The 16678-nt window shown below is 44.4% G+C and overlaps 1 protein-coding gene across 7 annotated transcripts in view; it reads left to right on the top strand.

Annotated features, from left to right (window-relative positions):
* Positions 1–16678, top strand: part of SMARCA2 (SWI/SNF related BAF chromatin remodeling complex subunit ATPase 2) — a 178174-nt gene that overhangs the window by 16966 nt on the left and 144530 nt on the right. For all 7 annotated transcript variants that reach the window (XM_078061322.1, XM_036076061.2, XM_078061321.1 and 4 more), the window contains exons 3-5: positions 150–279; positions 6459–6824; positions 13970–14228. In XM_078061322.1, coding sequence (XP_077917448.1) covers positions 150–279; positions 6459–6824; positions 13970–14228 — 755 coding nt within the window. The remainder of the gene's footprint in view (positions 1–149; positions 280–6458; positions 6825–13969; positions 14229–16678) is intronic.

Raw genomic sequence — 16678 nt, 5'->3', positions numbered from 1 at the left:
TATAGGTATGAAAATATATGTCTGTCCTATGAGCAACAGATGATTATGCCACAGTTTTGAAGACTTTAAAAGTGAGGGATCTTAAAAGGTCCAGATGGAAATTTTGTACCTTCAAGAGGCATCTAACTGATGTCCTTTAAATGTTTCAGCCCATCGATGGTCTGCATGACAAGGGGATTGTGGAAGATATCCACTGTGGATCCATGAAGGGCTCCAGTATGCGGCCACCTCACCCAGGAATGGGTCCTCCCCAGAGTCCGATGGATCAACACAGCCAAGGTTTGTGTCCGCTGCACACCTGGTATTGTTCCATACCATAGTCTTTCATCTTTCTTACCGGTTACTTTACTTGTGACTTCCAAAGAACGTGTCTAAGGAAGGCTGAATCTGCAGGCTGCTTCTCCCCTTGCCCGTACCAATACGACTATGATTTTTGTATGGGCAGTTCTATTTCCAAGATACTAGTAAATTCTACTAGCCACCCTGTGTCCAAGCAATCCGCAAGGTGGCTTTGTGTACCCGATGCAGATTCTTTATTATGATCTTCGAAGGTAAATTAGGTCAGCCCCATTTTCTAGGTGGGGAAGCTAAAGCTCAGAGAATTTGCTGTGTTTTCCTAAGTGAACACATCCAGTAAGCGAAAGGGCCAGGAGGAGAATCCAGGTCTGTCTCCAAATGACAGCAGAGATGTGAAGGTAAGATGAGCCACCTGTGTCCCTTGACTTGCATGCTCATGCGTTGTAAGGTGGCTTTTTCTGGCCGTGGAATTACCTGTTATTGCTGGTGGGTGGCTGTATTTGTCTCCTAGAGCCGCTGTAACAAATTCCCACAAACCGGGGGGCATGAAACAACAGAAATTGATTCTCTCCCAGTTCTGGAGGCTGGAAGCCTGAAATCAAGGTATTAGCAGGCCATGCTCTCGCTGAAGGCTTTTGGGAAGAATCTTTTGTTTTGCCTCTTCCTAGCTTCTGGTGGTTGAGAGCAACCCTTGGGATTCCTTGGCTTGTAGATCTCTCATTCCAATCTGTTTTGGTCTCCGTATGACGTTTTCCTGAGTGTCTATGCCTGTGTCCAGATTTCCCTCTTCTCGTAAGGACATGAGTCATTGGTTTAGGGTCTCCCCTGATCCAGTATGGTCTCATCTTAACTTGATGACATCTGCAGAGATCCTGTATCCAAATCAGGTCACCTGCACGGGTACTAGGGGCTAGGGCTTTGGCATACACAATCTCTATAGAAGACATAATTCAACCCACAATAATGGCCAGTCAATGTACGGCATATTTCTCTTCCCTTTGGTGCCTTCCTCCCTCACTGTTGAAGGCGTAGTAAAGATACCTCAGAGTCTTTGAGGACATTGTAACCTGTTTTCAGAATCATTGTACGGTCATTTCAGCATGCAAGGGCATGCATTAATCTAGGACCGGTTAACCCTAACGTGTTGATCTTCTCATTCAAAGTTTGTGGTTTATGTGTTGTTGTATGTACTCCTTTGTCATTTAATAAATGTGGGGTTTTTTTTCTCTATTCATGATCAGCCATCCATCCACCCGAGGGGAGATTTTTTGACTGAGGATTTAGAGAAATGTATCACAATTAAAATACACACACACACACACACACACATATGCAAATCATGGAGGCATAGGAATGTATCTTCATTCATAGTCAAGCAGGTTTTGAATATCCCAGCCTCTGATCAGAATTTTGATGGCAGACAGGTATAAGTGTTGCAGATGACGCCTCAAATGTTGACCACATCAGCCAAGCAGACTGATTCATTGGGATTTTTTGCAGTATAGGAAGAAAATATTTGACCCATTCAGCGTTAAGAATGGATTTAGACAACGCTCGCAGGTTTAACAGTTATATTCTGAGGAGCCAGGTGGGTTCCCAGAGCTAATGTAGATCTCATTTATACTACCTGGGAGGTGTAGATGAGTGACGTTCAGTGACTCTCAAAGCCCAGTGCCTGCTCTGTCTGCTCCTGGCTTTGCAGTACCTCCAGGAGTAAGGCCCAAGGAAAACTCCAGCACAAAACACTTTAAATGCACGAATTTTCAGTGAGCACTTTTATGTATCTTAAAATTTCTCTCACTGCTTGGTTCCTTTTATTCTTCTTGGAATCTCCAACACTTGGTACAGTATCCAGCACATAACTGGATAGATACCTCGTTCATTTTGTTCAGTTAGGTAGAGAAGTGAACTGATGCATTCACCGTCAACAATTTTAAATAGATACTAATTTTTGTATAATTTCGGCAAGTTATAATTACCTGGGAATGTAGGGGTCTGCACTAAATGGAATCCGAATTAGCACGTAATATTTTTCCCCAAACTAGTAAAGTGCATTGCAGGCTGGGGAATGAGTTATTTAAAAGCATATTTTTCAACAAAGTAGTATTGGTATAATAGAGTCTTATTCTATATAATGATCTAAAAAGAGTTTAGACTCTGTAATAGCATGTATCTTTAAAGACCCCATTGTAAAAAAAAACCAAACATTTATAAACACACATGTATGGAGAGGTGCGGTATTGATCGGAAGGCTGCTAGCTTTAACTACCTAGCAACGTATTAGGTTATTTGGAGGTATTGGTTGAGAAGCAAAACCATTTCCTTCAATAAATACTGAATCATGTACCTTATGGTCCCAATGATAGCATTGTTTATTTTTAGTCCGTTGGATAGGAAAAGCCTTCAAAGGCAAGTATATAATAGTTAATGTGTGTGTGTGTGTGAGAGAGAGAGAGAGAGAGAGAGAAGAGAAAATTCATATAAAATTGGCACTTATAAGTTCTAGATTATTAAAAGGAGAGACATGATGGCTTCTCTTGAGACAAGGTGAAACCAGAGAGATAATGCCCTCAAAGACTAGGGAAGGAAAACTGCTACTTTTTTGGGGACCACTTTTGAATGAGCAAATCAAACCAGCCTTCAAAAAGAGCAGATTCTGTATTGAGGCTGGCGTCCTGCAGACAATCGCGTGTTCACTCTCAGGCAGTTTCTTCGCCCCGTTTTCTTAACTAAAGATAATTAATAAAATACGTTATGTTGTCTCATCATTTCGATTCTGGTTTTTCCTGAGGTTGCATGGAATGCTGGTCATGTAGGGGGAAAAAAATCTGTCTCTTTAGCTGAAATGCTGTCACATTTGTAATGTCATACTGTGATAGAATGATTTAACATGCCCTATATTTTCTAGGAAAAAAAAAAAAATTTCCCGTCCCCAGTTTCTTCTTGTCACATTTGAGGTAAAATTTTGTTGCATGGATTAATTCCAGAAAATGATTTTTATTCCACTCTCAGCTTCTTCCTTAGCGAATTTGAGGTAAACTTAATCCTTGTGCCTGATATCGCTGTCTCACCTTCCTAGCTCCATTTGCCCATACTTCAGAGTTTAACAGAGCAGTTTAGTCAACACTTGAGTTTAGACCAGATTGTCTGATGTTTTGGTCCATTGTGTTGGCCATCCCATGATGTATCTTGGGTAAGCCGTAATTGAGGACCTCGGAAGTAGGAGAGACCGGAAGGCAGGAGACCTATGACCCATTTCAACGCCTGGTAGTATCCCTTCTACTATGAGAATCCCAGGAGGAGGATTTTTGGTAGCAAGTTTCTTACCCCTGTGGTAGATAGAGGGTTGGCCAAAAAGGTGTCAGGAAAGTATTTTCCATAATGAACAAACTATATACCCTTATGCGCCAGCATTACAATTAAGGGGCGAACGTAAGCCTCATTAAGGAGGAAGAATGTTAATGACAAAGTTCTGTGCATGTTGGGGATCCTCTCTAAACGTTTTCTGTCATAAGTAACAACATACCAGGCTCTAACTTTCTGCTGGTCTCGCAGGCTGCTCTCGGGGGCATTTTCTTGGCTGACTCATATGACTGACTAGAACCCTAATGGCTGAGTGGTTTTGCACTCTGTTATGAAGTAGGGATTTGGGGAACGGGAGTTAGTAGATCTTCCAGTTCTCATCAGGGCAGTGTTGGCTCTGAATGGAGCTCCACTTCTCACCAGCTAATAGCACAGAACCTACCCTTGTCTTCGAGCACCTGAATACATTTGTTTCCCTTTCCAAATGGCGATTTGAGATAAAAGTAATTACGGCCTTTCTTTTCTCTAGTTTCTCGAACGGTGATGGTGAGTCCCCAGCCAGTGTTGGTCTGATGTTCTTGGGCCTCTGCAATCCCACGTGGATGCACAGAGCTTTCGGCCCAAACCTAACATGGGTTCCAACACACAGCAGATGTCTAATAGAAACCGATGTGATGACCTTTATGGTAATTGTGACCCAAGCACATTTATTAAAGGGCAAAGACCTTGAATCTGATATTTGATATTGTGTCTTAGGACACCTTTGACTTGATTCATTAGCACTTAGCTTCAATTCAGGGTAACCTTTAGGATTACAGGAGGCTAGTTTGTTCCCTCCTCACCTTGGCTCTCCCTGCAGCCATGCTCAATCATAGGTTTTTCTAAGAATTTTTTGGCCAGGATCTACAGTTCATCTCTGGGAATGAGTTCCTTGAGATACTTCATGCATTTTTTTTTTTTACTTTTCTTCCCCAAGAAATGTATTCTTAAATTTCCCACGTAGATCTCTTAAAACCCAAACAGATTTCTCTCATGTTTATGTGATACCGTAAACGGTTCTAGAAGATTTTTGAGACTTTCAAGTCTCTAACTTCCAAATTAATATTAGAGCCTTGAGAGAATATATACACATTGGAGTCAGACAGACTTTGGTTTGAATCTTGAAGCTGCCAAGACCTAATTGTGTGACACTCTGAGCCTCGGTTTCCTTATTAAAAAAAAAAAATGGAGGTGACAACACTTAACTTCTAGGGTTGTTGTGAGAATTGAAGAAATAATGTGTACTCCATTCATATCCCTTTAATTGTCCTCACCCTCTCTGTGCTCCCACCCGCCTGATATCCATTGGCCAGCCTGCCATCTTGCCTCCAGTGGACTCCAGCCCCTCTTACCAACACCTGGAAAAGTCTCTGGGGACTAATGATCCCCAGAGTCATAACCAGTGACCTAAGCAGTGACCAATGATCCTAAGAGTGTGAAAACTCCAGCTTCTTCCCCACCCCCACCCCGTTCCCTGGGATAATTTGGAGGCGAGTCATTGACCTCATACTCCAGAGGTTCTGCCTGAAATTAGTCTGCAGCAGCTGCTGTCTCTTTCTTATATCACCTTTCTTTTTTTTTAATTTTACTTTATTTTATTAAGTTATGGTAGTCACCATACATTACATCATTAGTTTTTGATGTAGTGTTCCATGATTCATTGTTTGCGTATAACACCCAGTGCTCCATTCAGTACATGCCCTCTTTAATACCCGTCACCAGGCTAACCCATCCCTCCGCCCCCCTCCCCTCTAGAACCCTCAGTTGGTTTCTCAGAGTCCATAGTCTCTCATGGTTTGTCTCCACCTCTGATTTCCCCCCTTCATTTTTCCCTTCCTACTATCTTCTTTTTTTTTTTTAACATATAATGTATTATTTGTTTCAGAGGTACAGGTCTGTGATTCAACAGTCTTGCACAATTCACAGCGTTCACCATAGCACATACCCTCCCCAGTGTCCATCACCCAGTCACCCCATCCCTCCCACCCCCCTCCACTCCAGCAACACTCAGTTTGTTTCCTGAGATTAAGAATTCCTCATATCAGTGAGATCATATGATACATGTCTTTCTCTGATTGTTATATTACCTTTCTGTACTCCCCTGCCAGTGTGCCTGCACCTTCCAAATAAATCCCCTGCACTCAATCCTTCCATCAGGCTCTGTTTCGAGGGAGAACTCAACTAAGTGCCTTGGGTAGTGGCTATGACAGTGGAGGCCCTCAATAATTGTGCCCAAGAATAAACCAAGTAATAATTTGCTGTCCCTATGAGAGACTCTTCATTCCCCCTTGCAAGATAGTACATACTCTCCAGGTTTTGTTCTGGAGGTTGGAGCTACTTTTAACATATAACACCGTCCCCTGCTGTCTTTGCTTTATGTGTACAACAGCCATGTGCAGTGAACCTTCTAGGACACACGTGGCTATTGGTCATTTCTTGAAATATGGCTTGTCCTAATTGAGATGTGCTGTCGCTTAGCATGGAAAACAAAAAAGCACGTAAAATATGTCTTTATGTCTTTAATAATTTTTGTATTTTGAAACGATGATATTTGGGGTATGTTGATTTCAGCAAAACATATTATCAAAATTGGCTCTGTGTCTTTTACTTTTTAATGTGACTACTGGAAAATTTTCATTGCATATATTTGGTCCAGGGCAATTTGATAATTACACGTAGTTCTGTAATTATTAAGTGACGTATGCTTTAAATTTCTAGCAGGCGGTGCCGTTGCAGAAAAATCATCCAAATGGCCAGGAATGCCGGGTTTTCAGGGTCACTGGGGGCAGCCTGTGATCTCCTTTCCTGTTTTGTTCTAGGTTACATGTCGCCACACCCGTCTCCGCTGGGAGCCCCCGAGCACGTCTCCAGCCCTCTGTCGGGGGGCGGCCCGACCCCACCCCAGATGCCGCCGAGCCAGCCGGGGCCCCTCATCTCGGGCGACCCGCAGGCGATGAGCCAGCCCAGCAGAGGTCCCTCGCCTTTCAGCCCCGTCCAGCTGCATCAGCTGCGAGCGCAGATTTTAGCTTACAAAATGCTGGCCCGGGGCCAGCCCCTCCCCGAAACACTGCAGCTTGCAGTCCAGGGGAAAAGGACGTTGCCCGGCATGCAGCAGGCCCCACAGCCCCAGCCACAAGCACAGCAGCCGCAGCAGCAGGCCCTTGTTAACTACAACAGACCATCTGGTAGGTTAATGTGCAACCAAATGAATAACGCCGTGGTCCAGTCCGGCTAAGGAGGACTGCGAAGGGCGCCGGAGTGCGGGGCTGCTCTAAGCCCGGGGCCGACTTAGCCTTTTGTTGTTCCTTGTTGGCTCCCTTGTCTTGCTTCACTTGGCTGCCCGGGACCCTTGGGCTCCTGGGCCGCAGGGTCCCAGGAAGGAAGCAGTACACCCCCCCCGCCGTCCCCGGGCCTCTGCATTCTCTTTCAAGAGGCTCAAGGTTTGTCGGGAGCCTGGCCACATGCCCCAGGTTAAGAACCCTGCCCCCAGCGCCTTCCTGCGGCCAGAAGGTGCCCCTAGACTCCGCTCTCCTCGAGCCATGTTATGTGAGCTGACTTATTTATTTCTACCCCTTTGTGTGGTTAGAAAAGCATTTAGGGAGACCTCCAAGAAGCATACCTGCAGTAAAATAATTATCAAGTGTAGGAAATCAGAAACAAAGGGAAATGGCAATTGGGGTCAGGGAGGTCAGGAGCGTGGAGCCCCCCCATACCCCCTCCTCCCCAGAGCTCACGGTTGCTGCCTCTGAGCTTGACAGAGGACTCCAGCTTCCTGGCAGTCAGGAAAGGAGAGAGAGTCTGGTACTACATCCTCACCATTTGGCAGCAAGTGACAGAGGAACACAGAGCCTTTTATAAGCATGAGACTATAAAGTAGAATTTCCAAGTGGGATTGTTTTTTTTAATCATTGGTATTATTATTATTATTGTACGAGACACTGAACGATAGAGGCATCCATAAGATTTGTTCATAATAAACAGAGTAACAGAATCCACGCGGCCTATTTCTTCTATAGACCCTGGCATCAGATCCGAAGCTGTGATATTATGTAACGGGCAGAGATGAGCTAGTCCTTTGTATGGCCTTCTGGCGGTCTGGCTTGATCCCACCGCTAGAATTCAGAGGTGCGGGGGGCTATGCGATGAGCTTCCACGATTGTTGTTTTCTCTGGCAAGGTTTTTGTTAACCACCAGAGAAGCAAAGAGTTGATGGTTCTGTTCTAACTAGAGTTTTGAATTCCGGGGTCTTCCTTGACATTGACACCATTTCCTGTGAATGCTTCCCTCGCGCTGGGGCAAGCCAGGACGTACCGATCACTGCGAATGATTCGTTTGGGACATTGGTACTTTGTCTAAGTTTGGGGACTTAGGCAGTGGGGAGGAGTTCAGATTATTATTATTATTTTTCAATTATCATTTCTGCCTTCTGAGTTTGTAAATGTTTCTTTTCCGGTGGGGCAAGCTCCAAGAGTTGCCCTACCCAAAGGGTTAACTCACCTTGTTAATTGTGGATGTAGCCTTAGGAATGGGTTTTTTAAAGAGCAAGAAAGGATCATGTCAGCTCCAGATCTTTGTGTAGTGACTGTGGTGCGTTGGTAGGTGGAAGATCATGTGGGACTGAACGTCAAGGACCAAGAAGGTTATAGAGGAAAACCATGCTGAAATGGTAGTTTGGACACTTGATGTGTTTAGAGGGTTCAAAACAGCATAACTCCAGCTCTTGGGAAGGCAGCTAGATGAAAGAAAAAATATATGGATGTCTCGGCGTAGCCGGTACTTATGAAGCACCTACTGGCCTGTGTCATGCTCAGCTTGAGTACTCTGCATGTGGGACTCATCTAGAATATGGAGAGTCGGGACTCCCATGCTAGCAGTCTGACCCGAGAGCCCATGTCCTTACCAGCTGCCCCGTCCTGGCTCCTTCATAACAAAGGGGCTCATGGCAAGGGAAAGAACCTGTCATAAACTGTGTACCAAAGGCGGCAACCATTTTACTCCTGTGTGTGCCAAAAGGAGAAGTATCTCCGCTCCTCACCTAGAGCCTTTTTACTTGTTCTCTAGACACAATGTCACAGAAATTAGTACTCTTGACATCCCACATCGTAGTAGTTCCCAGTAGAGGCTGAATGGCAACCAGAGAGTTGGTAGTTGGAGGAAGATGGAGCAAAACCTGTACCTCCCAGGAGCTAGTGATATGGGACTGTGTCGTGTAGGCGTCCTTCACTGTGCATGGAAGTGTGTCCCAGGGTGTCTTCACAGACCTCCATGAGCATTGCTCCTTTTTTTCTTTTTTTTTTAAATTTTATTTGAGAGAGCGAGAGAGAGGACAAGCAGGGTAAAGGGCAGAGGGAGAAGCAGACTCCCTGCGGAACAGGGAGCCCGATGCGGGGCTCGATCCCAGGACCCTGGCTGGGATCATGACCTGAGCCGAAGGCAGACCCTTAACTAACTGAGCCACCCAGGTGCCCCAAACATTAGTGCTTTAAAAATGACCTGTGCTCAGCAGGAAAAGATCCCAAAGTATCCTTTAAGAAGGCAAGAAGCTGAATGATTCATTGATTCATTTCAGAAACCTTTTCACCCAAAGTTCGAATAAGGAAACCAAATAAAGTAGTAAAACTTAGGGGACCAAGTTTCCGTTGTCTGGACCCTTGTACCTAACAGCCACTTCACATCCCAGTAAACATAATCCCTAGTGCGTTTTCTGGACCATTTCCTGAGGAGGGGGCTCCATGACGTTACCCATCTCTGATGCTTCATCTTTCCTCACCACGCCTCTGTCGTCAGGAGGAATCTGTTTTGTTACTCAGTGCTCTGTCTCTTGTATTTCGGGCAGTCAGGCTTCATTAGAAATGAAAATATTGGGGCAGATAGTATTTTATGCCAGAGTGGGCAAGGAGGCCATGGATAAAGTTGGAAGAAGCTCCCTCCTGCCAACAGAGCAGACCCATTCCTGCCACTGGGAAGGAGGTTACACCCCAGAGTGTTGCAGAACTTGTACCCAAACCTCAGTTTTCAGAGGGAGGTGGCATCCTTACTTGACAAAGACTTTTTTGGGGGGGTTGGCGTTTAGGACAAGTCAAAATAAGGCAAAGAATATTTTATTTTTAGAGTTAATATTTTTAATTGTTATTACTTATCTCCATCCCTCCTTAACAAAAAAAAAGTATTATTGTGTATAAATACCTCTACTAATTTTTCAGGAAAAAATAAGTTTAAGTATATCCGCTTATCTGGAGATAACTCCTGTTCCTTGTTTCTTTTGTCCGGCTTTATAGTGTTATCCATGTTTGAGAGAATCTCTTTGGCTGGGGTGGTCTGCCTCAAACCTACTCCAGAGATGTGACTCACCCTAAGTGACACACATCATCAGAGGCATCACTAGGGAATTATGGGTTGACTGCAGGAGTTGCACACTGAACAAATAATTCTTCAGTCCTCATCTGCTGTGGGCTCCCTGCAAATCTAACCCATCATCTTCTTTTTCACTTTGATTCATTTTTTTCTTTTATAGAAACTAAAACAAAATTAAAAATAGGAACTGTAAAAGTTTGGGTTTGGGGTTTTTTTGGTTTGTTTTTTGGGTTTTTTGTTGTTGTTATTGTTTGTTTTTGTTTTTGTTTTTTTTTTGGTGTGGGGTACGGAGGACCTTATGGTAGAAAGTAAAAGTATCATTGCTAATTTTTTTCAGTACTTGTCTCTCTCCTGCTCCCTGCCCCTGCCACCCCCGCTCTTTTTAGGTATCTAAAATACCTAGGTATGTTCAATTTAAATACACTTCTTTACATTTATATTTTTTCAACCCGTGGAAACCACTTAAATCCTTATTTAAGGCACAGAATTTTGAGTAAGGATCCTAGTGTGCCAGGAAGACGGTGTGAGTTCTGAATGCACAGAAATTCTGTACGTGCGAGACTCGGGTATTTTAATAAGTTCGTTTTCCTGTTTCTTAAAATCAGGCAGAGGGCTGCATCTGAGAAAGACCCCCCTCCCCACCTTAGCTGCACTAGGTCACTCTCAGGGATATCAGGACATACCTCTGCCTTGATTTCCAAGGTGAGGACTGCGGGGAAAACAGACACATTTGGAACCTCTGACAAGTAAGCCTAAATTGTTTATGGGGGCGGGGGGGTGGATAGGAGATAAGCTAGGGAATGTAATTTGTCTTAAGTTTGAAGATATCAGGAAGTGGTCTTATCATTTAGCAGACCCCGAGTGTCTGTAGCAGAGATGATTTCTGTGGATAGAGAGCCAATCCAGCCAGGCATCTCAACTATAAGCCGCCTGAGGGACAAGCAAGAAACCTGAGGAACAGGTAGTTACATTCTGGGCATGTCCAGTTGCAGCAAGCTGCACTCGCTTCCCTGGGCTCTGTAAGTAGGAGTTTTTATGTAATCTGTTGGGAGGGAGGAAAAAATAGCCCCGTGCAGTAAATGAACTCACGGTGTTTAGTTAGGAAAGGAATTTGCTTGTAAGTGGCTCTGATAGCCGCTTGGCAGGAAGTACTTGGCAAGCTGACTTATCTGAGTATTTGTGCTGAGTCGTTGTGAGCCGTAGAAACATTCTGAAGTTTGCTGTAGGAGAGTGTACTCCCAACGTTGCCAGCTAACCCAGTACCAATCTTCCTTAAAAGCCTTTTTTTCGCCATGGGGTTTTTCTATAAAGCTAAGTAACTAAATTAGACTTCTTAGCCTCTGTGGACTTGCAAGTGTTAAAAACGACAAGAGTGGAGGGTGTGGATCATGTGGTTACATGATCTCATTGAATCCTCACTCCCACTCTGGGGGTTATATTATTATCCCCATTCTACAGATGAGGAGACTGAGGCGCACGGGGTTAAGTGACTAGCTCAGACTCACGCAACCAGCAGGTGGTAGAGCTCAGGTGACCCTCATGAGTTCTTTTGGAAAGAGGCAGGATGCTTTGAATGTGCCTATTTTCGTTCACAGCAAGTTGTAGGACTTTTTGAATTGGAGATTTGAATATGTAAGTTCATGTTTGGGTCTCTCTTTCTCTGCTTCTCCATTTTAAGGGTCCATCAACTTTAAAGAACGTCTTTGTTTTTAACGGATTCAAAAGTCTAGCCCTGTGCCTGTGTATTAGATCTGGTCTTGAGTCATAGGCTAAAAATGACTAGAACTAGAATCAGGGATATCAGACATGCTCTGGATACCTTCCTTTGATGAAATGTGGCTTAAAAATAGTGACTTGAATGTACCTCAAGGAGTCATCAGAGGCTTCTGCATAGGTATTTACAGGAGAGAAGGCTAAAGAAGAAAGCTCCGGAAACAGGTGGAATGTGTAACACCGCTGCCCTGTTCTGGCTTTGGTTGATGAATTATTTAAACTTTGAAAGGAGGAAAAACACTTGCGGGACTGAATGTAGAGTAATTATTATGATATTATCGTATCAGCAAGACCCGAGTTTTCTTTTTGTTAAAGATGGTGGTGTTTTTAGGGGGCTTCAGTGTAGTAAGTTTGTTACTTAGTATGCTTATCCCGACTCTTGAAATATATTTAATTCTACCAGTTTCTTGAGTTTATTAAGGAGATTTATAGAATCACAGAGAATCAGCCTGTTAGAAATCTCTGTCTTCTCTTTTTTTGGCTGGATCACACCTAAAACAACCCCGATGAAAAATCTACCCTGTTTCAACGACCTCTAGAGAGAACATATTCTAGAACATCCCTCCATAACTCATTCCAATGCTTAACAACCCCAAGATTTAATGTTTAGAAATCGGTTTCTTATATATGAATGAAAGAAACTTCTAAATATAAAATATTATGAAAAGCCATGCATTATGTAAAAGACTTCCCATTCAGAAAAAAAAAATCAGAAAGTACATAGCTGAAAAGAATCTCTTTATTACGATAGTACATCTACGATACCTAAAATAGAAAATTTTTAAAAATGCATTTTTCCCTCAAGAGTTTTTCATCCCCCAGTGGACCCAGGGCTACCTCAGGATTATGTAGCTGCATGTGTTTTGGAAAGTTTACCTAATATCTCAAGGAAGGTGAAAAAAGCCCAACAGTAATACACACACACACACACACACACACACACACACACGTACAGTTTCCTAAGCAGTTTGTTCTAATTCCTCACATTCCTCCTGTCAAAATGTTTGCTTATACTCTTCTTGCATTGTCATTTAAGCCCATTTCTAAATGGTGTTTGCTGGAAATTGAATAAATGTGTCTAATTTTTCATAATGTACGTCTTTGTATGGTTAATTATTAAGGTGCCCTGAAGTATATAGACTATTATTTTATTACCATTTAATAGTTTTAACTTTTCTTAGAAAAGATATAGAAAATGCTCGGGAGAATGCTTCTCAGAGGTTTTAACAGCTTACTGAGTTTTTTTTTTTTTTCATTTCCTAATTCATCTGGTAGCATCCCTAATCTTACTTATAATTTTGAAGTAAGTAAAAATGTAACTATGAGGAGAGACAGAACACTTCTTACTTTCGGTCCATACCTAGCAATCAGTTTAAACTCCTGAAGTTTAATGTGGAAAATTGCATTAAATTAACTTATTAAGTACATTTTGATAAGCTTGATGATTGCATATCTCTTTATTCTGTTAGCATGAGAAAAAATGCTCCCTTGAATCTTAATATTTGCTAGTTTTTATAGGTGGAATGAGCAGATTTGCTCCCCTGCCTCCACTGAATGTTTTTAGAAACATTTTCTAATATGTAGTAAAACAAACAAAAAAATTCAGTTCCTGAGATGCACTGATTAAGCCTGAAATGTGCCTTTTAGGTCATTAAGGGAAAATGTGTGCCCCTTTCAGTTCACATGGGAGGGCTGGCCAACGTGCTGGCTGTATTTGGAAAGTGAGGGTCAGGCCTCTGAGGGTCTGCCTCAAGTCCCCCAAGGTGCAATTTGCAAAATGTGATTTTAGGACCACACCCAAATTGCATCTGACTGTTCCATGACTCCCTTACTTTTCTGAATTTTTGAATGCACCTGCAATTCTTATTTAAAAAAAACAAAAAACAACAAACTACTCTAGAGCTACATTAAATGCTGACCATCCGCTCCTTTAATGGATGTACTGCTTGAGTCATTTTTGGACCATTTCAGCGGTGTCCATCAGTGAATGCCAATTGCCCTGTGGGGATAGATGCCTGGTTCTTCTTAACTTTTTCCCCCTCCCCGCCCCCCCGCCCTCCCTCCTTCCTCGTCTCCTTTCCTCCCCCCTCCTCCCTTGTCTGGAGATGTTCAGTGGTCCCGGAGGCGGGGGGCAGCGGGCAGGCCGGGGGTGGCTGCAGGGCGCCGGCCCGCCCGAGCTGCCCATGTCGCTCTTGTCCCGCAGGCCCGGGGCCGGAGCTGAGCGGCCCCAGCACCCCGCAGAAGCTGCCGGTGCCCGCGCCCAGCGGCCGGCCCTCGCCCGCGCCCCCCGCCGCCGCCGCGCAGCCACCCGCGGCCGCCGTGCCCGGGCCCTCCGTGGCGCAGCCGGCCCCGGGGCAGCCCTCGCCCATCCTGCAGCTGCAGCAGAAGCAGAGCCGCATCAGCCCCATCCAGAAACCGCAAGGCCTGGACCCGGTGGAGATCCTGCAGGAGCGCGAGTACAGGTACCACGCACCCCGGCCCCGGGGGTGGGGGCTGGCAGCCGTGTCCTCGTGGGGACCACCGAGCCCAGCGGGGGGCGGGGGGGGGGACGCCCTGCCCTGTGGGACAAGGCACAGGCCGAAACTCATGCTGCAGGAAGGACCTTAGAACCAGAGTTTGCTTGCCATTGGGGTGGCGGGAGGAGGCCTGTCGTGGCTCTGGGTGGGCAGGACTGTGATTTTCACGCGTTGAGTCAGAAAAAGGTCATCACCCCCTGTGACACGCCAGGCACGGTGCTGGGCCCTAGGGAGGCAGAGACCAAAGCCCAGCGGCGAGTGCTTGTGGATCCAAGAAAGCGCTCCTCCCACCCTTAGCCTACGCAGTGCCTCGTGGTTTGAAGTTTTATCCTCCAAAGATGACTCTGAGCTGGCCACTTGTTGCGGGTGTCCTGCGGCCAGACCTTCGGGTTAATGACCCATCTCATGATACTAAAGCATTCTTGGTGGCTCAGTATAATATATTCTTCGTTTTAATTTGTGCATTTGTGGATCTGCTGCCCGGTCCAGCCCTCGGGGTAAGCTGTCTTCATGCAGGGTCCATATTTAAACTCTTACTCCAGAAACTTAATTTTCGCCTGATTTGGCACATTCATCTACATCCGTGGTTGGCAAACCTTTTCTGTAAGAGGCCAGGTGGTAAACATTTTACCCTTTGCGGACCCATAGCAAAGGTCCCTCAGCTCGGCCCTGACCACGTGAGAGCATCCACAGACAATAATGCGCTGGCTGTGTTCCAGTAAAACTTTATTTGCAAAAATGGCCTGTGGACAGGCTGGAGTTAGCAGATGCTTCATGTAAATAAATGGTTAATGTTAACCAAAAAGAGAGTCCATGAGTAAGGAGTCAAGATAAAACAAGGCTAAGATCACTATCTCTGGAGTTGGCCGGTAATGCGGGCTCGGTCACTTACCAGCTGTGTTACCTTGGTCAAGTTACATCTCTCTCTCTTTTTTTTTTTTTTTAAGATTTTATTTATGTATTTACTTCAGAGAGGGAGAGAGCGAATGTGAGTGGGGCAGAGGGGTAGAAGGAAAGGGAGAGAGAATCCCAAGCAGACACCCCACTGGGTGTGAAGCCTGACGCGGGGCTCAGTCTCATGACCCTGAGATCTTGACCTGAGCTGAAATCAAGAGTCGGACCCCTAACCTCCTGAGCCACCCAGGCGCCCCAAGTTACATCTCCTTTCTGTGACTCACTTTCCTTTTATGTTAAAAGAGAGTCTTATAGTACCTCTTGTAGGGGGAAGATAAAATGATACAAAGACTTTCAGTACATATCAGCTATTATTGTCTCCCAATTCTTATTTCCTTCCAAAGAAAATTAAAGTTTGGAAATTATAGGGAATGTTAGTAAATAACATCAAGGCTCCCTTTAAAGACATTACCTGGGTCTTTATCAAAAAACACATGACTTATATGTTATTAGATTAAAATGCTACGTTGCCGGCTTTGAGAGTAACTCCGTGAAAGAAATCACAGTAACATGCCATTAAATGCGCTTAGCTTTTTGGATGAAGAGTAGAGCTTTGCTCTCATTACTATTACTAATCCTCGATGAAGAGTTTTATACTGCTGTTTCCCGAATTTTAGGTACCGCTAGAGAGCTAGATATGCGTCAGTTCGTTGGTATTGCCGTGTTGAGGCGCAGATCACTGTGCGATACAAAAGTCAAATGTCAGCACTATACTCTCATTTGGGGCAGAAGAACTTTTTTCATATGCAGTACTTTCTTTATGTTTCTACTGAATAAAAAAACGTCAGAAGTATTTCTTTTAAAAGATTTATTTATTTAAGAGAGAGAGCTCGCACGCTTGCAAGCTAGGAGAGGGGTTGAGGGAGAGGGGAAGCAGAGCCCGATGTGATGCAGGGCTCCATCTCACGACCCTGAGATCATGACCTGAGCCAGTATCAGGAGTTGGCCACTTAACCGACTGAGCCACCCGGGCACCCCCACAGGTATTTTTTAAAAAGACAGTAAAGGGATAGAGGGGTATCGTTTAGTTACTCTAAGATCCTGACTTCCTAAGAGCTAACATTTTTTCCCCTTCCTTGAACTACCAGTACTGTTGTCACATCATGCAAATGACATTCATAACAAAGACACTCTCTGTACCTAGAAACACATCTGGACTTTTTTCCTTACTCGGCCTGTGTCGTGGGTGTGTGTGTATGTGTGTGTGTGTGTGTATTTTACTGACTCCTAAATTTTCTTTATGATTTTTACCAGAACCTTATTTGCAGGCCTTTCTAGTCATGAGCCCATTTTAGCCCCTTTTTCAGAAGTGATCTTAATGGATGGTCTCCCAAAGTATATAGGACTAAGTAGTACAATGTAGCCTATCCTGGGGTGTGAAACGCTTTGATCTTCCAGTCCTGTATCAATAAGAAAAAAATATAGGTGTCAGTATCTTTTAA

This window comes from Halichoerus grypus, chromosome 14 (assembly GCF_964656455.1).
Source record: "Halichoerus grypus chromosome 14, mHalGry1.hap1.1, whole genome shotgun sequence".
NCBI lineage: Eukaryota > Metazoa > Chordata > Mammalia > Carnivora > Phocidae > Halichoerus > Halichoerus grypus.
Note: the sequence above shows the minus strand (reverse complement) of the source record. Positions and strands in the feature narration are given on the sequence as shown.